Raw genomic sequence first — 21,330 nt, 5'->3', positions numbered from 1 at the left:
GTGTGCACTCTCTCCCTCAACCAGCCCACTTTGCCTGAGGGCGTTCACGTAGTATAGTAGCTCAATCCACAAATTGGTCTCCAACAGACAATGGCCATGTCCCGTAGCTTTACGAGCCAGCCTGCACGTCTCTTTTCCCATTTCCTGGGCCCCTTGACCCAACCCAACAGTGATCTTGCGATTCTCACAAAGGAAGGGGCTACGGACTTAACAGTGGTTAGTGCCATATAGATTTATTAGATTACTTCCTGGGAAATGATAGGGGAAGTGCAGGGATTATCTATAATTGCATTCTCTTTTTTGAGGAAATGAATGTTGATGGCAGATCTGAAGAGAGGGCATCATCTGAATATAGAGAATTAGTAATTACTGTTTGATGCAAAGGATGCTGAATGGTCAACAAGTTTATTTGGGAATAGCTGTGGGAGCAGGAAATGGACAAGATGAGGGACATCGCAAAAGAATACATTGAAAGAAATTCTCATCTTTTTCCAGAGTCGCCTTCAGATTCTACTTGTTTCACCAAATTTGAAGCACAGTTCATCATTTCCTTTAGCTTGGTGTAAAATTTACTTTTTGACGCTGTGCTAATGCTTGGAATGTTTTATGTTAAAGATGCTATAACATACAAGTGTTGACTTGCTTTCATTTTGGAATATGAGATTTAAACTGCTCTTGTATTTTAATAAAAATGTGAATTCCAGAAGGATGACTTGACTTTTCTTCGTATTTTTGGGCTACAAAAAACGGTGTTCTATAGTCAGCTGACTTAAACAGTTTTACCTGGATCTACGAGTTTGCAGCCCGGTGCCAAAAAAACGATTTACCAGATTGCTAGCAGAATTAGAAGGAGCTAACATGGATTATATCAATAAATACACCACATTTTAAAAAATCTGTTTGGAGTGAGTCTTTCAAGTTCTGACAAATATTTGGTTCTTTAAATATCCGTTTTCTGTGATGAAGGCCTCTCTAAACTTTATGGTTTTGTTCTTGGATCCTATGTGTTATGCAAAATTGTTGGCTGAATTAAACTACTCCACTGCTATTCTGAATTATCCCTGTCTTTTTGGCCAAAGGCAATTGTTTGTCCTGCTTTGAGCTTTCAAAAACAGATTGTTTCTTCCCCTCCCTTCCCTCCAACTCTGTCCAAAGAGTTTTAGAAGTTGTTTACTTGGATTTAGAGCACTGCCTTACATGTAATACATTTGAAGTGACTTTTGAAACTATGTTCTGCTAAAAACTAAATTTAAAAAAGCAAGAAACTTGCGACTAGCCAAATAGCTTCACAATCAACTGACTCATTTTATTGTTCTGTACCTCATGGTTAAGAATCCCGCAACCTGTCTGGGTTGTAGGGGCTCCGTACAGATGAGTGCTGCACTATTGCCTCCATCTCTCATGGTCATGAGCAAGTGCCTGGGTTGCAGCACAGCTCTTTCTAGTCTACTCTGCAATGTTGTCTGCCCATTTCTTCCTCTGTTTGCCCCTTTTTCTTTTCCCCTGCACTGTTCTCTGAAGAATGATCTTTGAGCGTTTACTTGATCTCATTATGTGGCCATACCATCGTAGTTCCCTCTTCTTTACTGTGGACAGTAGATCTTCGGAGTATCTCATGTGCTCAGTGATGGTTCTTTGTACTTCGTCGTTTGTAACAGGGTCTGTTTAGGAGATACCGGGAGCTTTCTGAAGCATCTCATTTCTACTGCCTGGATCGTCTTTTGCAGTTCTGCTGTCAGAGTCCATGATTTGCATGCGTACAAGTAGATGGAGAGCACAAGTGCATGTAGGAGTTTCAACTTGGATCTGCAAGTGATGTTATTGTCCCTCCAGATTATTTTTAGTTTAGCCAACGTTGCTGTTGTTTGGGCTGTCCTTGGAAGGACTTCAGGCTTTGATCCTTCTTGGTTGATGATGGCGCCAAGATATTTAAACTGTTTGACAGTCCACTGACTTTTTTGTTGTGATTGGCTCCTCACTGTTTCTCATCAGCTTGATTTTCTCTGCGCTAATCTCTATGCCATATCTGGTAGATGTATTATCCAGACAGTTCACAGGACAGGCCAATTCATCCGCACTTCCTGTCAGCCCATCAATGTCATCAGCAAACCTGAGGTTGATTCTGATCTATCCTCCAATGCCAACTGCTCCAAAACCTGTTTTCTTTTTAAAACAAAATAATTTGCAATAGTATGCCCAAAATCTACTCAAACTTTTAGCAAGATGAAGTGCACTTTGCAGATCAGTTCCAACATTCCTCGTTTTCTTTGGGGCTGAAAAATCTTGATCTTGAAGGATAGGGAATACCAAAAATTCACAGCCTGGGTAAAGAAGTTATTCCCCTCATTTGAATGCTAAAATGATGACCCAAGTTCCTGAATAATGCCTCCCTTTCCCCCCCCCCCCATGGTACCTCTCATTTTTCTGAACTTGTAGAATTATAGATCCGTTCTACTTATTACTTTTAATTGCTTAGATGTGATGTGTATTAATTGTCATACCCTCAAAATAACTTAAGATTTATGCAAATTTATCTGCATCTACTGGTATCTCATTCTTTATTCATTTTTCATTCATGCTGAAATAAAGTTAAATGGCAGTCAGCACTTAATCTCCTGCCTCTGAGAATCCGTTATTCTCACTGGATATGCAATTTGCTTGATAACATTTTTCAATGATCACCTACAGAAAGCAAATCATATTGGAAGTGTTGCAGAGCCAAGCAAGTTATTTATGTAGTTTTCTCAGCATCTGGTGAAGTGAATACTGCCCAGAGTTTGGGGCAATATTTGCAAGGCAGCAATGTTTTAAAGACTTAAAGAAGGGTGGTAAGAGATGAGGGAGTAATTGCAAAGGCTTCAGAGCAAGAGGCTTTATTTAGGAGAATAATGGTGGCAGCTTTTGCTATTTCAAAGTTCAAAGCAAATTTGATATCCAAGTACATATGTAAACATATACCACCCTGAGAGCCATTTTCTTGCAGGCATTCACAGAACAAATACAACACAAATCTGTAAAAATTATACAAAGCCTAACAATCAATCCACAAAAGACAACACTAGGCAAATACCACAAGAAAGTGAAAATAATAATAAATAATACAGAGAACATGAGTTTTAGAGTCATGAAAGTGAGTCCACAAGTTACGGAATCAGTTCAGTGTTGAGTGAAGTTATCCATGCGGTTCAGAGGCCTGATGGTTGAAGGGTATTAACTGTTTCTGAAACTGGTGGTGTGGGACCCAAGGCTTCTGTACCCCTTTCCCAGAGCCAGCAGCAAGAAGTGATTTCCTCACTTGCATACTCCATTCAGTTCAGATTGACAAAAACATCTCCTCCACAATTTCCATCAGCTCAGGTGTACCAGAAGACTGTGTGCTTAGCCCCCTGCCCTACTGTATACTCATGACTGAGGCTAAGCAAATTAAGTTTTCTCATGACTCCACTGTCATTTACTAATAAAAGGTGGTGACGAATTAGTATATAGGAGGAAGATTGAAAATCTGGCTTAGTGGTGCCACAATAACAACCTCTTACTCAATGTCAGCAAGACCAAGGAGCTGGTTATTGAGTTCAGGAGGCGGAAACCTGAGGTTCATGAGCCAGTCCTCATCAGGGGATTAAAGATAGGGAGGTTCATCAACTGCAAATTCCTCTCATCATTTCAGAGTATCTACCCTGGGCCCAGCATGCAAATGCCATTAAATAAAACATAGAAAACCATAGCGCATTACAGGCTCTTCAACCTACAATGTTGTACCAACCAAGTAACCTACTCTAGAAACTGCCTAGAATTTCCCTACTCGTAGCCCTCTATTTCCAAGCTCCATGTATCTAAAAGCCTCTACCACCATCACTGACAGTACATTTCATGCACCCACCAGTGAAAAAACTTGCCTCTGACATTCCCCTGTACCTACTTCCAAGCACCTTAAAACTATGTCCCCTCGTGTTAACCATTTCAGCCCTGTGAAAAAGCCCTTCATCATTTTATATACCCAGGTAACTTATCTGTAAAGCAGCACCTGTACTTTTAGATGTTTGCAAATAATTGGCATGATATCTAAAACTTTGATAAACTTCGACATATGAGTGGAGGAGAGTGTACTGACTGGTTGCATCGCTGCCTGGTATGGAAACACCAACGTCCTTGAACAGAAAATCCTTCAATAAAATGTAGTGGACATGGCCCAGTCCATCATGGGTCAAGCTGTCCCCACCATTGAGCTCATGTATACAAAACGCTGTTGCAGGAAAACAGCATCCATCAAGGGCACTCACCATCCAGGCCACAGTGTGTTCTCACTGCTGCCATTAGGAGCCTAAGCACCCTCAGCACCAGGTGCGGGAATAGTTTTTAACCTCAACCATCAGGCTCTTGAACCAATGGTAACTTTACTTAACTTCACTCGCCCCAACACTGAACTGTTCCTACAACCCAGCAACTCACTTTGAAGGACTTCATGTTCTTGATATTTATTGCTTATTTAATTTATTATTATATTAGTTTTGTCTTTTGCACATTGGTTGTTTGTACGTCTTATTGGGGTACATTCTCATTGATTCTGTTGTTAGGTTTACTGTGTATGCTGGCAAGAAAATGAACCTCAAGGTTATACAGTAATGTGCAAAAGTCTAGATACCCTTGCTATATATACATGCCCAAGACTTCTGCACAGTACTGTATGCAATGCCCTGGTTAAAAACGTGTTTTATTGTAATATTATACTGCTAAGTGTTCTATTTTTCTGTAGCTTTTCTGTAAAACGCAGTGTTCTGTTAATTCAAAGTTCTGTGTTTTGGTTTTTGTCAAGATAGACAGTTGTTTGCACAGCTTAATAATGCTGTGTCAGTCAGTTGGGTTTGTCTTGATAACATTCTGTCCAGTGGGATGCTGTGAAACAGTCAAGAGACTTCGATGGCATCAGACTTCCTGGAGACAGTGGGTTGACTTTGAGTCTTTGGTTGGCAGGGATAGGAGGAAGGGGATGCAGAGAAGAGCACAAGGGAAGATGTTGGTAGAACCCTGGCCGAAGGAGAGACCCTGTATGAAAATGTGCTTTGTGCAAGTGAATGGTTACAACGAGGGAGTGCCCATACTTCTGAGCTAGACCGTTAGTTTGTAATGGTCTTTGAGGAATGCTTGAACTGTGGCTAGTGTTAACACAAACCATGGGTTCAGTGCGTGAGTATTTAAAGTGAAGCACCCAACTATCTGGAAACAAGCTTCAACATTTAGATTCGTTTTACTGTGATAGGCCCTTTTCTATTAACTGTTTGTTACTTCCACTCTATTATGCTGGTGGAAGATCCATTTTCCCTGGTGAACAATAATTTTGAATGGGGCAGTATTTATACAGCATTCACTGTAGTTTCCGTTCTCTCAACAGAACATTTGAACTTTCTTATTTGGTTGAAACCAGATTATTGTTTGAAGGTGGCTTTCTCACCATTGCCCTTGCAATATTGAGTCACATGGCTGTTAGCTAGCGTTAGCTAATGAGCCTAGTTTATTGTGAGCCACGGTGAGAGGGTTACATGTATATGATTCCATTGACTTTACTTTGAGTGAGCATTGCCTGGATGGTGGGAATCTTCTGTGATGGATCCTACTTTCTTGTGGCAGTGCTTCTTGTAGATTTGCTTAGTGGGGAGAGTTTTTCCTGCAGATTGGAGAAGGCTGAAAGAGATTTTGTGGACACTCACCCAAAAGTGCCTTTATAAAGTCTGTGACAATCATGGTATATTCATTCAGGCCGAGTCCACCGACTCGAAACAATCCTGTAGCCACTCCTCTGCCTCCCACAACTTCTGTCTTTACTGGTGCCTTGTTCTTTGATCATCCAGCTATTGTCTTCCTACCTCCAGACAGGAGGCAGCTAGATTTCCCAACATGTGGTCTAGGTTTGGAACATTAAGCATCCTTTATGGATGTTTAGCAGTGGTTTAATTCCATTAAGCTACATACAGATGTAGAACTCAGCTTAGCAATAGTTACTGAACAACATCAGTTTTTCTTTTTAGCTAAAATTTCAAACTGGCTGAGAAGTTTGGCAGTATGTTGATTAATGAGGGATATTTATACAACACATACCATTGGTAATCATTCTCTGAACTTTTTAAAATGGTACTAGTGAAATAAAGAAATTAAGTAAAATGTCCTCTTATGGCGACCCACTTCCTAGCGCACTCGAACCGGCTCACAAATAGCCAGCGCGCTGGCATAAAGGCCAGTCCCAAAAGGGCGCCAGGTCTGCTTCACTAACAAAGAGAAAAGCTCGCGCAAGACTATGAATACGTGCCTCCTACAGCATCCGCACCCGGGGAGGGCGGGATCAGGGAGGCTTTAAAGCGAAGCCGCAAAGTTCGAATAAAATCTTCTTTAACTGCAGTTTACCGACTCCGTGTGGTTATTTCAGCACTGCGTGTAGCACACCGCTACACTGTCTAGAACAATCCTTGCATTGCTACTGTAATTCAAGCCACTGAATGTACCCCCAAAGTTTATTAAAGTTTATATATCACGTGTACTTTAAAACATACTGTGAAATGCATAATTTTTATTGCAACCAACACATGCTGGGGGAAGCCTGGAAGTGTTGCCACACATTCCTGCATAGCCTGCCCTCAATGCTAACAGAACAATACAGAACACAAAACAAGCAACAAAACAACAATTGCAAAGCAAGCTCCATTCCTCCTTCCCACCCACATACACAGTCCTCTAATTTCTGATCTACAACCTCCAACAGATTGGATTCAAACTGATTCGGCCATGGACAGGGAGGTATTGGGCCTTTGAGTACCACAGTGGACTCAGATTTGTAGACCCCAGCCAAGCTTCTTGACTCCTGGACTTAACCATCTTGCCTCAATTTTCAGCCTTGACCACGTCCTACTAGTTGGAGCACCAGGTCTCGAACTCTAGCGTCGCCCATGTGGGACCCGGCATACTTGGCCCCGAACTTCAGTCTCACAAATTCACCAACCCAGGGACTCATCAGACAACTCACTGACCCTGGAGGTCCATGGATGTCTCATGTTTGTCAGCCCTTTAACTTGCAAGCCTGTCCTCCAACGTCCCTTGAACCTTAACCTGATCCCTAAATCCCTCCCTCTGTACCCAAAAACATCTCCACAAAAAAAACTAAAATTGAGCCCAGTGTTATCTTGAGTAAATTAGAACCAAGTCAAAATTAGATGTATGTAGAAATATGTTAAAAGATTTTAGACATTGCTATGGAAGCTGTTGTATACTTGAAATGCAAAAGGTGACTTTGAAACAGTTTTGCACAAAGTTCCATACTCCCAGATGATTTTCATTGACTTATTTTTGGGTCTGTTGCAGACAAATTCATAGACATTGATTTCTTCGTTTAGTTGCAAGTTCTTTTATCATAGAAACATAGAAAACCTACAGCACAACACAGGCCCTTCGGCCCACAAAGCTGTGCCGAACATTATCCTACCTTAGAAATTACCTAGAGTTACCCAACAGCCTCTATTTTTCTAAGCTCCATGTACTTATCCAGGAGTCTCTTAAAAGACCCTGTCGTAACCACCTCCATCACTGTTGCTGGCAGCCCATTCCATGCACTCACCACTTTCTGCATAAAAAAAACTTTCCCCTGACATTTCCTCTGTACCTGCTTTCAAACACCTTACACTCTGCCCTCTCATGTTAACCATTTCAGCCCTGGGAAAAAGCCTCTGACTGTCCACACTATCAATGCCTTTCATCATGGCAAAATAAAATAAAACTGCCAGGATGATTGAAAAGTAAACCTTGATCCTTTTGTCCTGTGATTCATTTGATCCTAGCATGAGCAATGATTTCAGATATTTCACAGGCATTATTTTGGTTTGCTATTTGGTTTCTTTTCAATTTTCTTATTAAATGTTCTGGCAGATATATACCAATTAATATGTTGCATATAAACCTATTATTACAAAAGCAAGTTCATTTTTTTCTTAAGATGTTTGTCAAAGATATCTTTGACAAGATGGCACCAGTAAACCATGGCAACGTTCTGCAGGATATGTACCATACTTTTAAATTTGCAGGAAAACGAACCTTAGTGTAGTACAGTCGGCCCTCAATATCTGTGGATTCCGCATGCGCAGATTCAACCAACCGTAGATTGGGAAAACCCAGAAGTTCTCTCTCCAGCGCTCGTTGTTTGAGCATGCACAGACTATTTTTTCTTGTCATTATTTCCTAAACAACACAATATAACAACTATTTACATAGTATTTACATTGTATTGGGTATTATAAGTAATCTAGAAATGACTTAAAAGTACAGGCAGTCCCCGGGTTATGAATGAGTTCCATTCCTGAGTCTGTCTTTAAGTCGGATTTGAAGTCAGAACAGGTACAGCCGGTATCATTTAGTGTCAGTTAGTCAAATGTTTTTCTTAGTATATAGTACATATTTTACCTTTCTATGCATATAAAACACTTAAAAAACATACGTATTTCAATAATTAAACCACTGTGTTGCTTGGTAATAATTGTAGCTTTCACTGGGGCAGGGCCTTTCACGTGCTTCATTAAAATTGTTCCGATCATTGACCGACTGTAGCCTAACGCTTTTCCAGTGACCAATGGCGTTTTACCTCTTTCCGATTGCTTTATTACTTCCACCTTATTTTCAATCGTGATTATTTTCGTGAACAGAAACACTGCGGATTCAGAGCTGCGCCGCCAGGTCCTAATGTCCAGCACACATATGTTAAATAAAGTCCAGGGTTCCGCTCAATCCTAAAGAGCACTGCACTGGGACAGGTTAAATAAGGGACTTGAGCATCCACATTTTTTGGTATCCGTGGGGCATCCCAGAACCAATCCCCCGCGGATGAGGAAGGCCAACTGTATATGGTGACACATGTACTTTGACAATAAATTGAACTTAGAAGACTAACAATTTGTATTTGTTATATGTTAACCTTCAAATAAGTGGCTATCAAAGAAATTAAGCTTCTTGTGCCCCCATGCATGTGATGTGCCATGATCTTTCTTGGTGATTTTCTTCCTTTTGTTCACAGTCAAGCTGATGTATTTATAACATTTACCTCCAGGTCGCTCTAGTTGATCAGATTAATGGTGAGAGGCTCGGCTGGCTGGTAACCCTTGCTGATCTGTTAATCTCCTGTACATTCTGCTTAATTGAATTATTGCTTACTCCTCAATTGAGTGATCCAAAGCCATTACCTTTGTCATGTATTCTTGCTGTTTATAACATTTTGTATAAGTAGATTGTCTGTTTTTGACTAAAGTACAACTTTGTGGTGATTGCCAGTCTATCTGCTTGGTTTTACGCTTTTCTCCCTGTGGCTCACCCTATACTTTTGCTCTCCATTTTCACCTACACTTTTACTGATGCTTTTATTTCTGACTCTAGAGAAGTTAACTAGGTCATTTGTATGCATTTTTTTTTGAAAGTCATATGCAATAGCCACAAAAAATGTAATGGTAAATTCTGCTTCTTTGCCACAGGTTGTCAGCAAGGAATAAATCAATATATGTAAGCAGACAAAATTTCTTACCTTTCAGGATTGTTTTTTTTAAAGCCCAAAACAACAACCTAAAGTTTTAAAATCCCGGAGCAAATTGCCAAAAACATTTAAGAAATAATAGTGATTTCTTAGTCATCCTCTGGTGACCAAAGCTGTTATATGGGATGCAAGCTACCTTTTGGTGTGAGGTGATTGCCTCATTTTAGTGCTACTTTGTGAAATCTCTTCACTGTTATCGCTGACAATTTGAACTGGGTGGATTGAATGAGATTGGTAGGAATTGAGATCAGTTGGTATTTCAAGAGTGAAAGATGAAAATGTCAAGCAGTTGATGCAAGAGGGCAGGTTACTGCTGGCTTGTTTCTTCTTGTAACTAAGCTAAATACAACTTAAATACAATTTCAATTTCTTTCCTACAGAAGTTTAGAGAACAGTTTAAGGCAAGGGCAGGAGGTTCAAAGGAGATAGGAGGGATAAATTCTCCAAGCAGTGTAGCTAAAGTCTGTAATGACTTGACAGGAGGTAGTAAAGGCAGGAATTTAGACAGATATACTTGATTGAGCAAGACAAGAGATGGAATTAATGCAGGCAAGTGGAATTATTATAGATAGGCTTGATCATTGACAGAGGCAGTGGGCTAAGTGCTCCTCTGCTGTGTAACTGACTATTTTTTGCTTTCATTTTATGAATTCTAGGCAGCAAATTAAACTTAGTTTAATTATCCTTATATTGTTTCTCATTGAGGTTTTTTTAAAAAAAAATATACATCAGCTGTCTATTTAGACTCATGGAGTACAGCACAGAAACAGGCCCTTTGACCCATCTAGTCCATGTCCAAACCATTCAAACTGCCTACTCCTAACAACCTGCACCAGGACCACTGCCATCTATACCCCTTTCATCTATGTATCTATCCAAACTTCTTAAATGTTGAAGTGGAGCTTGCTTGCACAACTTGTGCTGGCAGTTCATTTCACACTGTCACGACCCTCTGAGTGAAGAAATTTCCCCTTGTGTTCCTCTTAAACTTCTCACTTTTCACCCTTAACCCATGACCTCTGGTTGTAGTCCCAGCTAGCTTCAGAGGAAAAAACTTGCATTTCCCCTATCTATACCCCTCAATTTTGTATATCTCTATCAAATTTCTCAGTCATTAACATTCAAAAGAATACAGCCCTAACTTTTTCAGTCTTTCCTTACAATTCAGGTCATTCATACCTGGCAACATCCTTGTAAATTTTCTCTATTCTTTCAACATTGTTTACATCTTCCTTGTAGGTAGGTGACCAAAATAGCACACAATACTCAAAATTAGGCCTCACCATCGTATACTACTTCAACATAACATCCCATCTCGATGTACTCAGTATATTGATACATGAAGGCCAATGTGCCAAACACTCTCTTTATGATCCTATCTACCTCTGACACCACTTTCAAAGAATTATGGACCTGCTTTCCAAGATCCCTTTTCAGTGCCCTACCGTTCACTGTGTAAAACCTAACCTGGTTGGTCCTACTGAAGTGCAAAATCTCACTGATCTGCATTAAATTCTGCCATTTTCCAGCCCATTTTACAGCTGATGCAGATCTATGCAAGCCATGCTAGCCTTCCTTACTATCCACTCCACCCCAAAAATCCAGTTAACCACATTATCATCCAGTTAACCACATTATCATCCAGCTCACTGACATAGATGATAACAAAGGACCCAGCACCAATCTCTGTGGTACATCACTAGTCACAGGCCACCTGTCAAAGGCAGTCCTTTACTACCACTCTGACTTCACCCACAAAGCCAATATTTAATCCAATTTACTATCTCATTCTGAATGCTGAGTGACTGAACCTTCTTGACCAACCTTTCATGTCTCTCATGTGGGACTTTGTCAAATGCCTTTCTAAAGTCCATGTAGACAACATCCACTACCTTGCCTTCATCCACTTTTCTGGTAACTTCCTTGAAAAACTTGGTTCAACAGATTGGTTAGACATGACCTACCACTCACTTCTATGTTTTTCTATATTTTATGGCTATCTGGAGAAGACTAATCTCAGTTGTATTCTGGATACATACTTTGATCGTAAAATGAACCTTTGAACTTCCCACAACTGATGGGGGACTCACCGGTTTATGTTTGATTGTTTTTCTAAGCAGAAAAACATTGTCAATCCTCCAATCCTCCGGTACTTCTGTCTCTAAAGATATTTTAAATATTTTGGCTAGGGCCCCAGCAATTTCTACATTTGCCTCCCATAGTGTCTAAGGGAACACCTTGTCAGGTCCTGGGGATTTATCCACCTTGATTTTCGCCAGAATAGCAAACACTTCCTCCTTTAATCCGTACAGGGTCCATGAAGTTAATGCCACTTTGCTTCACTTCTGTGGACTGTCTGTCTCCTGAGTAAATATAGATGTAGATAATTCACTCAAGATCTCCCCGATCTGTTTTGCTTCCACACATGGATCACTATTCTGATTTTCCAGAGGATCAGTTTTGTCCCTTGCAATCTTTTTGCTCTTAACATCTATAGAATCCCTTAGGATTCTTCTTCACCTTGTCTGCTGAGCAACCTCATGCCTTCTTTCAGCCTTCCTGATTTCTTTATGTGTTCCTGCATTTCTTGTATTCCATAAGCATCTCATTTGTTCCTGCTTGACTATACCTGCTATGCATCTTTTTTTTCTTTTAACCAGGGCCTCAATAGGTCTTGAAAGTCAAGGTTCCCTACACTTATCTTTATCTTTCATTCTGATAGCACATACAGACTTTGTACTCTCAAAATTTGGTTTTTGAAGGCCTACTGCTTACCAAGTACACCTTTGTCAGAAAAACAGCCTGTACTAATCCACATTTGCCAGATCCTTTCTGATATAATGAAAATTGGCCCTTCTCCAATTTAGAATCTCAACTCATGGACTGACCCTTTTTTTGCAAATTTACTTTGAAACAAATGGCATTGTGGTCACTGCATGCAAAATGTTCCCCAACATAAGCTATGTCACCTGCCCTGTCTTATTCCTGGATAGCAGATCCAGTATTACACCTTGTTGGAACTTCTACATACTAACAAATGAAACTTTCATGAATAAATTTGACAAACACTATTACATCTAGTCCTTTTATAGTATGAGAATCCCAGTCAATGTGGAAAGTTAAGCCACCTAATGTTTAAACAACCTTGCGTTTCTTGCAAGTCTGTGATCTCTTTACATATTTGTTTCTCTAAATCCCTAGAACTCTTGGGTGGTCTGTAGTATAGCCCCATTAGTGTGGTCATACCTTTCTTATTTCTCAGTTCCACTCATAGTACCTCACAAGTAGAGTTCTCTAACTCCTGATGGAGCAGTACTGTGACATTTTCCCTTACTAGTAACAGCACTCCTCCTTTAATTTGTCCTGTTTCGTCATATCTAAAAACAACGTAACCCTGGAGTATCAAGCTGCCAGTCCTGTCCCTCCTGCAACCAAGCCTCTAATGGCTACAACATCATAATACCAGATGTGATCCATGCCCTGAGCTCATCCATGTTTCCTATGATATTTCTTGCATTGAAATATATGTTGCTCAGAACACTATTTGCACCATGCTCAACCTTTTGATTCCCACACAACAAATAGTATGATAAACTTTACCCATCATATCATGCAAATCATCCACAATTATTATATAAAAAAAAGTAGTTACAGCTTTCTTCAGTAAGCTCTATATTTTGTCTCTTGTTTGTGATATTTCTGACTTTTTTTGTGGCAATATAATTTGGCTTGCAAATCAAACCGAAGAAACTGCAGATGCTGGAAAACCAGAGCATTACAAAATGCTGGATAATTTGGCTTCAGTATTTTGAATTCCTAAGCAGTATTTGAGGGGAAAAAAAATCAAGGGAATATTGTCCATTAGATATATAAAATGGTAGATTGTATTTGTTTACAAATCATATAGTAGTAAGAATGAATATTAACCAATAATCTAGAAAGCAAATATAATATCACTATAATGGATGTTTTTGCAGACAGTCTCCAGAATTGATCTCTGGTCATTAGAACATCTGTTTTAGAATCCCCCTTATTGAGGTCACAGGAGTACAGTGAGCAAGAGGATGATGCATTAGTTTCTTTTATTTCTTTGGTGCAATTGATTGAATCAAGTCACCAGTGTGACAAACAGGAAGAAGAATGGGAGAGAATAATGTTGACTGTTTATTTCTCTTCGCAGTTACTGCTTGACCCGAGTTCCTCCAACATTTTCTGTTCATTGCTCTGAATAATTTTACGGTTTGTTTCTAGGTGGATAGAAAGGTGGGCATGGGCTGCTCGTCCCACCCTCCCCATCTTTACTCCTGACAGAGAAAATTTCAAAGAAAGTAGATAACTGGAGACAATGGATACAAAATAAATGGTGGCTTTCGTTTATTTTAAATACTCATCTTAGTGCCTGGTCTCTTGACATTTTATATGCATTTCCTCCTCTTGCAGGCCCTTCCTTCAAGCATGATCATTGTTGGAAGCTACAGTGCTGTCATAGCAGCTGTATTTATTGTACTTAAAGCAGTGAACTATCGGTTACACCGCGCCCTGGATGAAGGGGAGATAGTGCATCAAAGCAACAGTGAGGTAACTGAAAGACATACAAAAACTGAACAGCAAGATGGCCCCTCCAGAAGAAATAATAGCAGTGGACCAGGGTGAGTGAGTGACAAAGTGTGTGCCTGATACCAGTCATTCAAAAATGCTGCTTTTTAATTATACCCTGTTTGCAGTAACTATTTTCCTTTGGCTCTTGATAATCTTAGGAGTCCAGTAATGATTCAGTGTAAAGATCTTTACTAATAACTTGATTGTTTATACACCAAATAGGTTCAAATAATTTATTAATACCAGGTCTACGACTTCCTGAGACTTGATCTTCAAATTATTTATATATTAATTTTCTGTACTCCATAGTATATTTGTGACCCATAATTTGACTGTGAACACCAAAAATAAATCAGTGAATCTTTTTAAATGGTCTTAAAACAGGAATTTTTAAAGCAATAAAGGCTATGAGGATGATTTCAAGTTAGTTTGTGAGGCAAATTAAGAGTTGCGCATGTGATGAATAAGCTTGTGAACTTTCTGTATTGTCAAGGTAGACTACAATTTTGTTGACCAAGGGCTTCAGCAGTGACTGTCCATTCTCTGCAGCAACAAAATACATGTTGATTTTCTCAATAATTGATTAGTGGTTACATTTTGATAAATAAACTTTGATGTTATATAGCTTGGCCTGTTTTATAGCTGCAAGTTCACATGGTGAGAAAAAAATTATGTTCATTTCCTATAGATGTCCTTGAGTATCTCACACATTAAGTTCATTTTGATGTTTAGCTAATGTATTTGACAGGTAGAAGGACACATTCTTTGCTGGATAGTTATGCTTACATAGTCAGTGGCATTTGTTGACAGATGCTTATTAGTCAGGATAAGAACTGTTCACCACTTCAAATAATGCCAGGGATCTTTTAAGTTAACATGCAACTAAGCAAACTTTCGATCATTATTTGAATAAATAATTAAGGGAGATGTGGCAAATGCATCCAGGAAAACAAATTAAAATTTTGATTAAAAAATATAGGTTGGATAAGTGTTGATTTAAAACTGATTAAAAGACATAGGTAAAAAGTTGATGAGAGAATATTATCTGGGACAGCTAGGCTCACAAGTTGACTTTGAAATGAGAATCAGTATGATTTATTATTAGCCATTAACTTGATAAACCTCCATAATGAATTCTGTTTAGCTTTGGTGCAAGAATTATAATGAAATATTTCAGTCCAGCAGTTTCAGTATTATATTTTAATATAATATAATATATTCAGTATTATAATTGGGTAAAGCCAGTACAAAGTTAATTTACTTTCCTTGGAGTGATCAAATTTGTCTTGGTTTATGTTCTTAAAATGACTGCAACAAGTTACCTTACTAGGGTTTGATGTTGGCTGTTTTCAGTCCCATATATTGCAAGTTATCTTGGACTTGGAAGGTTTTTCAAGTGTAGAAAGATTTGAATACTAGAATAAGACTTAAATCAATTAGTACATTTAAGAGGGAATTAAATAACTATTCCAAATTGAAATTCTTTGTATTATGACATACAAAGCACCTCACATTCAGTGAATTGCATCTGAAAGATTCCCACATGGCAGTTTATGTTTATATAATGGTCCCACAAATAAATGAAACAAATTTGGTTTTTAATTTGGCTTTTAATTTGGTTCAAGACACTGGATGTACTCTCAGCTCTCTAAACAGTGCCAAAGAACATTCTCATCTACTTGAGCTGTCCCGCAGAAAATGTCTTGCATTGTGGGAAGAGTAGGAAGGTGCAATTGGAACAGATAGTTTCAGTGAAAGCACGAGTACCCTCAAAGAGTTGTGTTGTAATACTTCCATCTTTCCATGAAATGGGAGAATAGTTTTAGCACAATGTTTGACTGTAAGCAAAACAAAGCCCTGCTATTTAATGTGGATTCTGGCTGATTTGGCTTATGTTTATTCAGTAGTGTTTGAGATTGGAGGGCACGTGTTCTGATATTAGTACCTAATATCATTGGCCCTTTTAGGGGAAAAAAATGGCACTGTATAAGTTTGTCTTATGCTCTGCCATTGTTTGTGAACAGTAACAGATTTTGGTCTGCAAAATCTATCTTAGATCACACTGTTGGTTTTAATAACAATTTTGTGTTAACCAGTACCAAGGTATTTTATATGATCAACAGAAATACTTGAGGATCACAACTCATGGATGTCCATTAAATTGTAGTTGTTTTGATCTATAAAATGCTCTGATAATTGAAACTTTCAACAATTCTCTGGACTTAGCAGTGATCGACAGTAGCAATGCTCAAATTTTATCTCAGATATTAGATATTCTTTTTTTAAGATTAAAGTATAATGCATCTCTTTTGTGTCTGAGTCAAGGAGTTAACTGCCAAAGAAGGTGAAAAGTTTTAATTTTTAGTTTATATTTTGGGGAATTCAGAGGTGTGATTCTAGTTTTTTTTTCCTGATGGAGGCAATTATTAAACTGTCATTTTTGTACTTGCCATAATGAGTAGAATCACACAAGGGGCTTTCCTTCACCATCAACACTGCCCTCACGCGCCTGCTTATATTAGTGAGACCCGATGTAGATTGGGAGACCATTTTGATGAGTATCTATCCTCCGTCCACCAGAAAAGTTGGGTCTCCTGGTGACCATCCATTTCAATTCTATTTCTCATTCTGGCACACCAGTCCACGGCCTTCCCTTCTGCCACGATGAGGCCATTTGGGTTGGAGGAGCAACACCTTGTATTCCATCTGGATAGCTTCCAACATGATGGCACGAACATCAACTTCGAACTTCCAGTAATTGTCCCCTCTTACTTCATTCCCCATTCTCGTTTTCCGCTCACTTTCTCTCCACACTTGTCAATCACCTCCCTCTGGTGTTCCTCCCCCTTCTCTTTCTTCCATGGTTTTCTACCCTCTCCTGTCAAATTCCCTTCTCTAGTCCTTCATCTTTCACCAATCAGCTTCCCAGCTCTACTTCATCCCCTTTCCCACACCTGGTTTCACCCATCACTTGCCAACTTGTAATATTTCCTCTCCTCCACCCACCTTACTCTGACTTATCTTTTTCCAGTCCTGGTGAAGGATCTCCAATTCTCAATGGTAGACTCATTTTCACTATTTTCACTCAAAGCTCTCTTGCTTCTTTCTGGACAGCAGACCCAACCAGTTCCCCTCCATCACCACTCCTCTGTCTGGCAGAAGTGGTCATCACCCAGTTTCTCCTTTGGTTCCTCCTACTTCCTTCAAAAGGTGTAGCCATGGGCACTCCCATGGGTCCCAGCTCTGCCTGCCTTTATGTCAATTACATGGAATTATGTTTCAAGCCTACACCAGTATCGCTTCCCAGCTTTTCCTACGCTACATTGACAACTGCATTGGTGCTGCATTCTGCACCCAAGCGGAACTCAGACTTCAACTTCCACCCTGCCCTCAAACTTACCTAGTCTATTTCTGACAGCTCCCTGACCTTTCTCAATCTCTATCACTAGAGGAATTTTATCCACTGATTCTCACAGCTACCTGGACTATAGCTCATCCCACCCCCTCACTTGTAAAAATGCCGTACTCTTCTCTCAATTCCTCTGTCTCTGCCACATCTGCTCTCAGGATGAGGCTTTTCATTTCAGAACTAATGAGATATCCTCCTTTAAAGAAAAGGGTTTTCCTTCCTCCACCATCAATGCTGTCCTCACCTGAATCTCTTCAATTTCTTACAAGTCTGCCCTCACCCCATCCACCCGCCACTCTACTAGGGATAGGGTTCCTCTGTCCGATTTCTACCATCTCCAACTGGATCCCACCACAAAGTACACTGTTCCCTCCCCTCTACTTTCCACAGCGATCGCTCCCTATGCAACTCCCTTGTCCGTTCACCCTCCCTACTGATCTCTCTCTTGGCACTTAATCCTTGCAAGAGGAACATGTGCCACACCACCTCCCTCACCATTCATGGCCCCAAACAGCCCATCCAGTTGAGGTGATACTTCACCTGACAGTCTGTTAAGGTCACCTACTGTATCTGGTAGGTGCTGCCAGTGCGGCCTCCTATATATCGATGAGACCAGACACCGATTGGGAGACTGCTTTGCTGAGCACCTACTTGCCAGAAAAAACAGGATCATCCATTTCAATTCTACTTCCCATTCCGACATGTCAATCTATGTCCTCCTCTACTGCTGCAAGGAGAATACTCAGGTTGAAGAGTAACACATTTTCCATCTGGGTATCCTCCAACATGATTGCATGAACATCAATTTCTTGAACTTCTGGTAATTGCCCCCCCACCAGTCCCCCCTTTCACTTCATCTCCTTCCCTACCTATCACCTCCCTCTGCTGTTCCTACCCCTTCCTTTTCTTCCATGGCCTTCCATCCTCTCCTATCAGCCATGTACCTTTCACCAATCAACTTCCTAGCTCTACTTCACTCCTCTCCCAATTTCACCTATCACCCATCTTGTACTACTTCCTCCTCTCCCCCCACCTTCTCACTCTGACTTCTAATCTCTTTTTTCCAGTTCCTGAAGGGTCTCAGCTCGAAACCTTAACTGTTTACCCTTTTCTATAGATGCTGCTTGGCCTGCTGAGTTCCTCCAACATTTTGTGTGTATTAGCTCTATTGGGTGTTGTGTAATGTAGTGAGCCTAATGTAAAGTAGTCCTCAGGAGGCAGTGATCATAATATGGTATTCATCCTGTGGTTTGAGAGGGAGGAAATAAAGTCACATGTGTCAATATTAAGCCACATAAATCAGTAGAGTAGAAGGGAATTACTGAGGCATGAGAGGGGAGCTGGCCAAAGTTGATTGGAGGAGGACACTATCAGGGATGATGGCAGAACAGCAATATCTGGAGTTTTTAGGGGCAATTCTGAAGGCACAGGTAGATACCTCAAAGACAAGGATCTCTGAAGTGAAGATAAGGCAACAATGGCTGACAAGGAAAGTCAAAGACAGCATGAAAGCAAAAGAGGATATATAATATAGCAAAAATTAATGGGAAGTTAGAGGATTGGGAAGTTTTTTTAAAAACCAACAGAAGGCAACTAAAAGGTCATAAGGAGAAAAATATGAAGTATGTAGGTAAACCAGCCAATAATATAAAGGAGGATACTGAAAGATTTCAGATATATAAAGAGTAAGAGAGGCAGGAATGATACCAGACTGCCGGAAAATGATATTGGAGATGTAGTAATGGGGGAAGAAATGGCAGATGAACCGATTAACTATTTTACATCAATCTTCACTTTGTAAGACACCAGCAGTATGCCAGAGTTTTGAGAGAATTAGGGGTAGAATTGAGTGTAGTTGCTATTACTAAGGTGGTGGTACTTGGAAAACTAAAGGTCTGAAGATAGACAAGTCACCTGGACCAGATAGACTACACACCAGGGTTCTGAAAGAAGCTGAAGAGATTGTGGAAGTATTAATGATCTTTTAAGAATCCCTAGATCCTGGGAAGTTCCAGAGAACTGGAAAATTGTAAATGTCACTTCACTCTAAGATGGGAGGGAGACAGAAGAAAGGAAATTATAAGCCAATGGTCCCCAACCACCAGGCTGCAAAGCATGTGCTACCGGGCCACGGGGAAACGATATGATTTGGCGACAAGAAACGATATGAGTCAGCTACATCTTTCCTCGTTCCCAGTCACGCCCACTGTTGAACTTCAACGCACGCAAGGTCATCATACACGCGAAGCCATTACCCATGCAAGATCATCAGTCCCCTTAATGCAGTGATACCCTTGCACCAGGGATCACTGGTTGGCCTTGGGTAATCGGCTGGCGAGAAGTGCCGATGCTACTGGCCTGGAGTGCGGACAGATGGGTGCCGCCTCTAAACCTGTTTACCACACCGAATGTTCATGGGGAACCCAGTGCTAAAATATTCGCAGACAACCTAATTCGGGCTCAGGGTTTCGTAATCAGTAAAGCAGCTACCTCGCTGTGACCTGAAAGTCATCCCTCCAGCGAAACTTTTGTTGGTTTATAGATCCTACCAAGCCTATTGGGGGGGGGGGGGGGGTTGCAGGTAAGCGCCCTGTTGCATTCCTTGCTCGGTCGCTCTCTCCAGACTGCGACCGCCATGGCTCGAATACAGGAACCTCCACCCCTTACCTTGACCTCTCACACCATCTACAACCAGCCGCACCTGGCCAAGGCGTCTGGTGGCGGGTGGGCGGTGGCTGGAGTTCGGGCCTGGAGGCTGTCTAATGAGGCAGTGAAGCCATCAAAACTGCTTCAGTACCTTGAGTCCAAGCACCCTGAACTTAAAGACAAACCTGTTGAGTTTTTTTTGAGTGGAAAAAATGTGAGCAAGTGGGACAGAAGCAAGTGCTGATAGCCACGAAAACTAAATTGGGGAATAGGAACCTCTTTGTGTATCGCTGTATTCCAGTCTGATTAACACCCCCTCCCCCTCCCCGTCGGCTGGTCTGCAAGAATATTGTCAATATTAAACTGGTCCGCAGTGCAAAAAAGGTTGGTGACCCCTGTTGTAAGCCACTTAGCCTGACTGAAGTGGTTGGAAAGATGTTGAAGTCTATGATTAAGGATGGTAATGTAGGCCAAAGTCAGCATGGCTTCCTCAAGGGGAAATCTTGGCTGACAAATCTGATGGAATTCTTTGAGGAAACAAAAGGCAGGTCAGACAAGGGTGAATCAGTAGATGTTGTTTGCTTGGATTTTCAGAAAGCTTTTGACAAGATGCCATACATGAGGCTACTTAACATGATATTATAGGAAAGATACTATCGTGGATAGAAGATTGGCTGACAAGCAGGAGACAATGAGTGGGAATAATTGGGGCCTGTTCTGGTTGGATGCCACTATCTAGTGGTGTTCTGCAGGACTCTGCCTTGGGACTGTTTCTTTTCACATTATATGTCAACGATTTGGGGGACAGAATTGATGGCTTATTGGCCGTGTTTACATAGATGGGTGGAGGAGAAGTAGTGTGAGAAAGCTGGGAGTCTGCAGGACTTAGATTGGGAGAATGGGCAAAGTAGTAGATGGAATATAGTGTAGATAATTGTGCAGTCATGCATTTTGGTAGAAAGTAAAGGCATAGACTTTTCTAAATAGGGAGAAAATTTAAACAAAAATCAGAGGTGCGAAGGGACTTGGGAATCCTTGTGCAGGATTTCCCCAAAGGTTAACTTGTAAGTTGAGTTGGTGGTGAGGAAGGCAAATGCAATGTTAGCATTCATTTCAAGAG

The 21,330-nt window shown here is 40.5% G+C and overlaps 1 protein-coding gene and 1 long non-coding RNA gene across 6 annotated transcripts in view; both read left to right on the top strand.

Annotated features, from left to right (window-relative positions):
• LOC132383515 (uncharacterized) overlaps positions 1 to 9,526 on the top strand; it is a 54,666-nt gene extending 45,140 nt beyond the window's left edge. Inside the window, exon 3 of the long non-coding RNA XR_009508696.1 lies at positions 9,498 to 9,526. This is a non-coding gene — a long non-coding RNA (uncharacterized LOC132383515). The remainder of the gene's footprint in view (positions 1 to 9,497) is intronic.
• pcnx1 (pecanex 1) overlaps positions 1 to 21,330 on the top strand; it is a 244,729-nt gene that overhangs the window by 46,084 nt on the left and 177,315 nt on the right. For 4 of the 5 annotated variants that reach the window (XM_059954533.1, XM_059954503.1, XM_059954493.1 and 1 more), the window contains exon 2: positions 13,997 to 14,205. In XM_059954533.1, coding sequence (XP_059810516.1) covers positions 13,997 to 14,205 — 209 coding nt within the window. Of the gene's footprint in view, positions 1 to 13,996; positions 14,206 to 21,330 lie in introns of those variants that run through there. The other variant, XM_059954514.1, reaches the window with a different exon arrangement.

Source organism: Hypanus sabinus, chromosome 2 (assembly GCF_030144855.1).
Source record: "Hypanus sabinus isolate sHypSab1 chromosome 2, sHypSab1.hap1, whole genome shotgun sequence".
NCBI lineage: Eukaryota > Metazoa > Chordata > Chondrichthyes > Myliobatiformes > Dasyatidae > Hypanus > Hypanus sabinus.
Note: the sequence above shows the minus strand (reverse complement) of the source record. Positions and strands in the feature narration are given on the sequence as shown.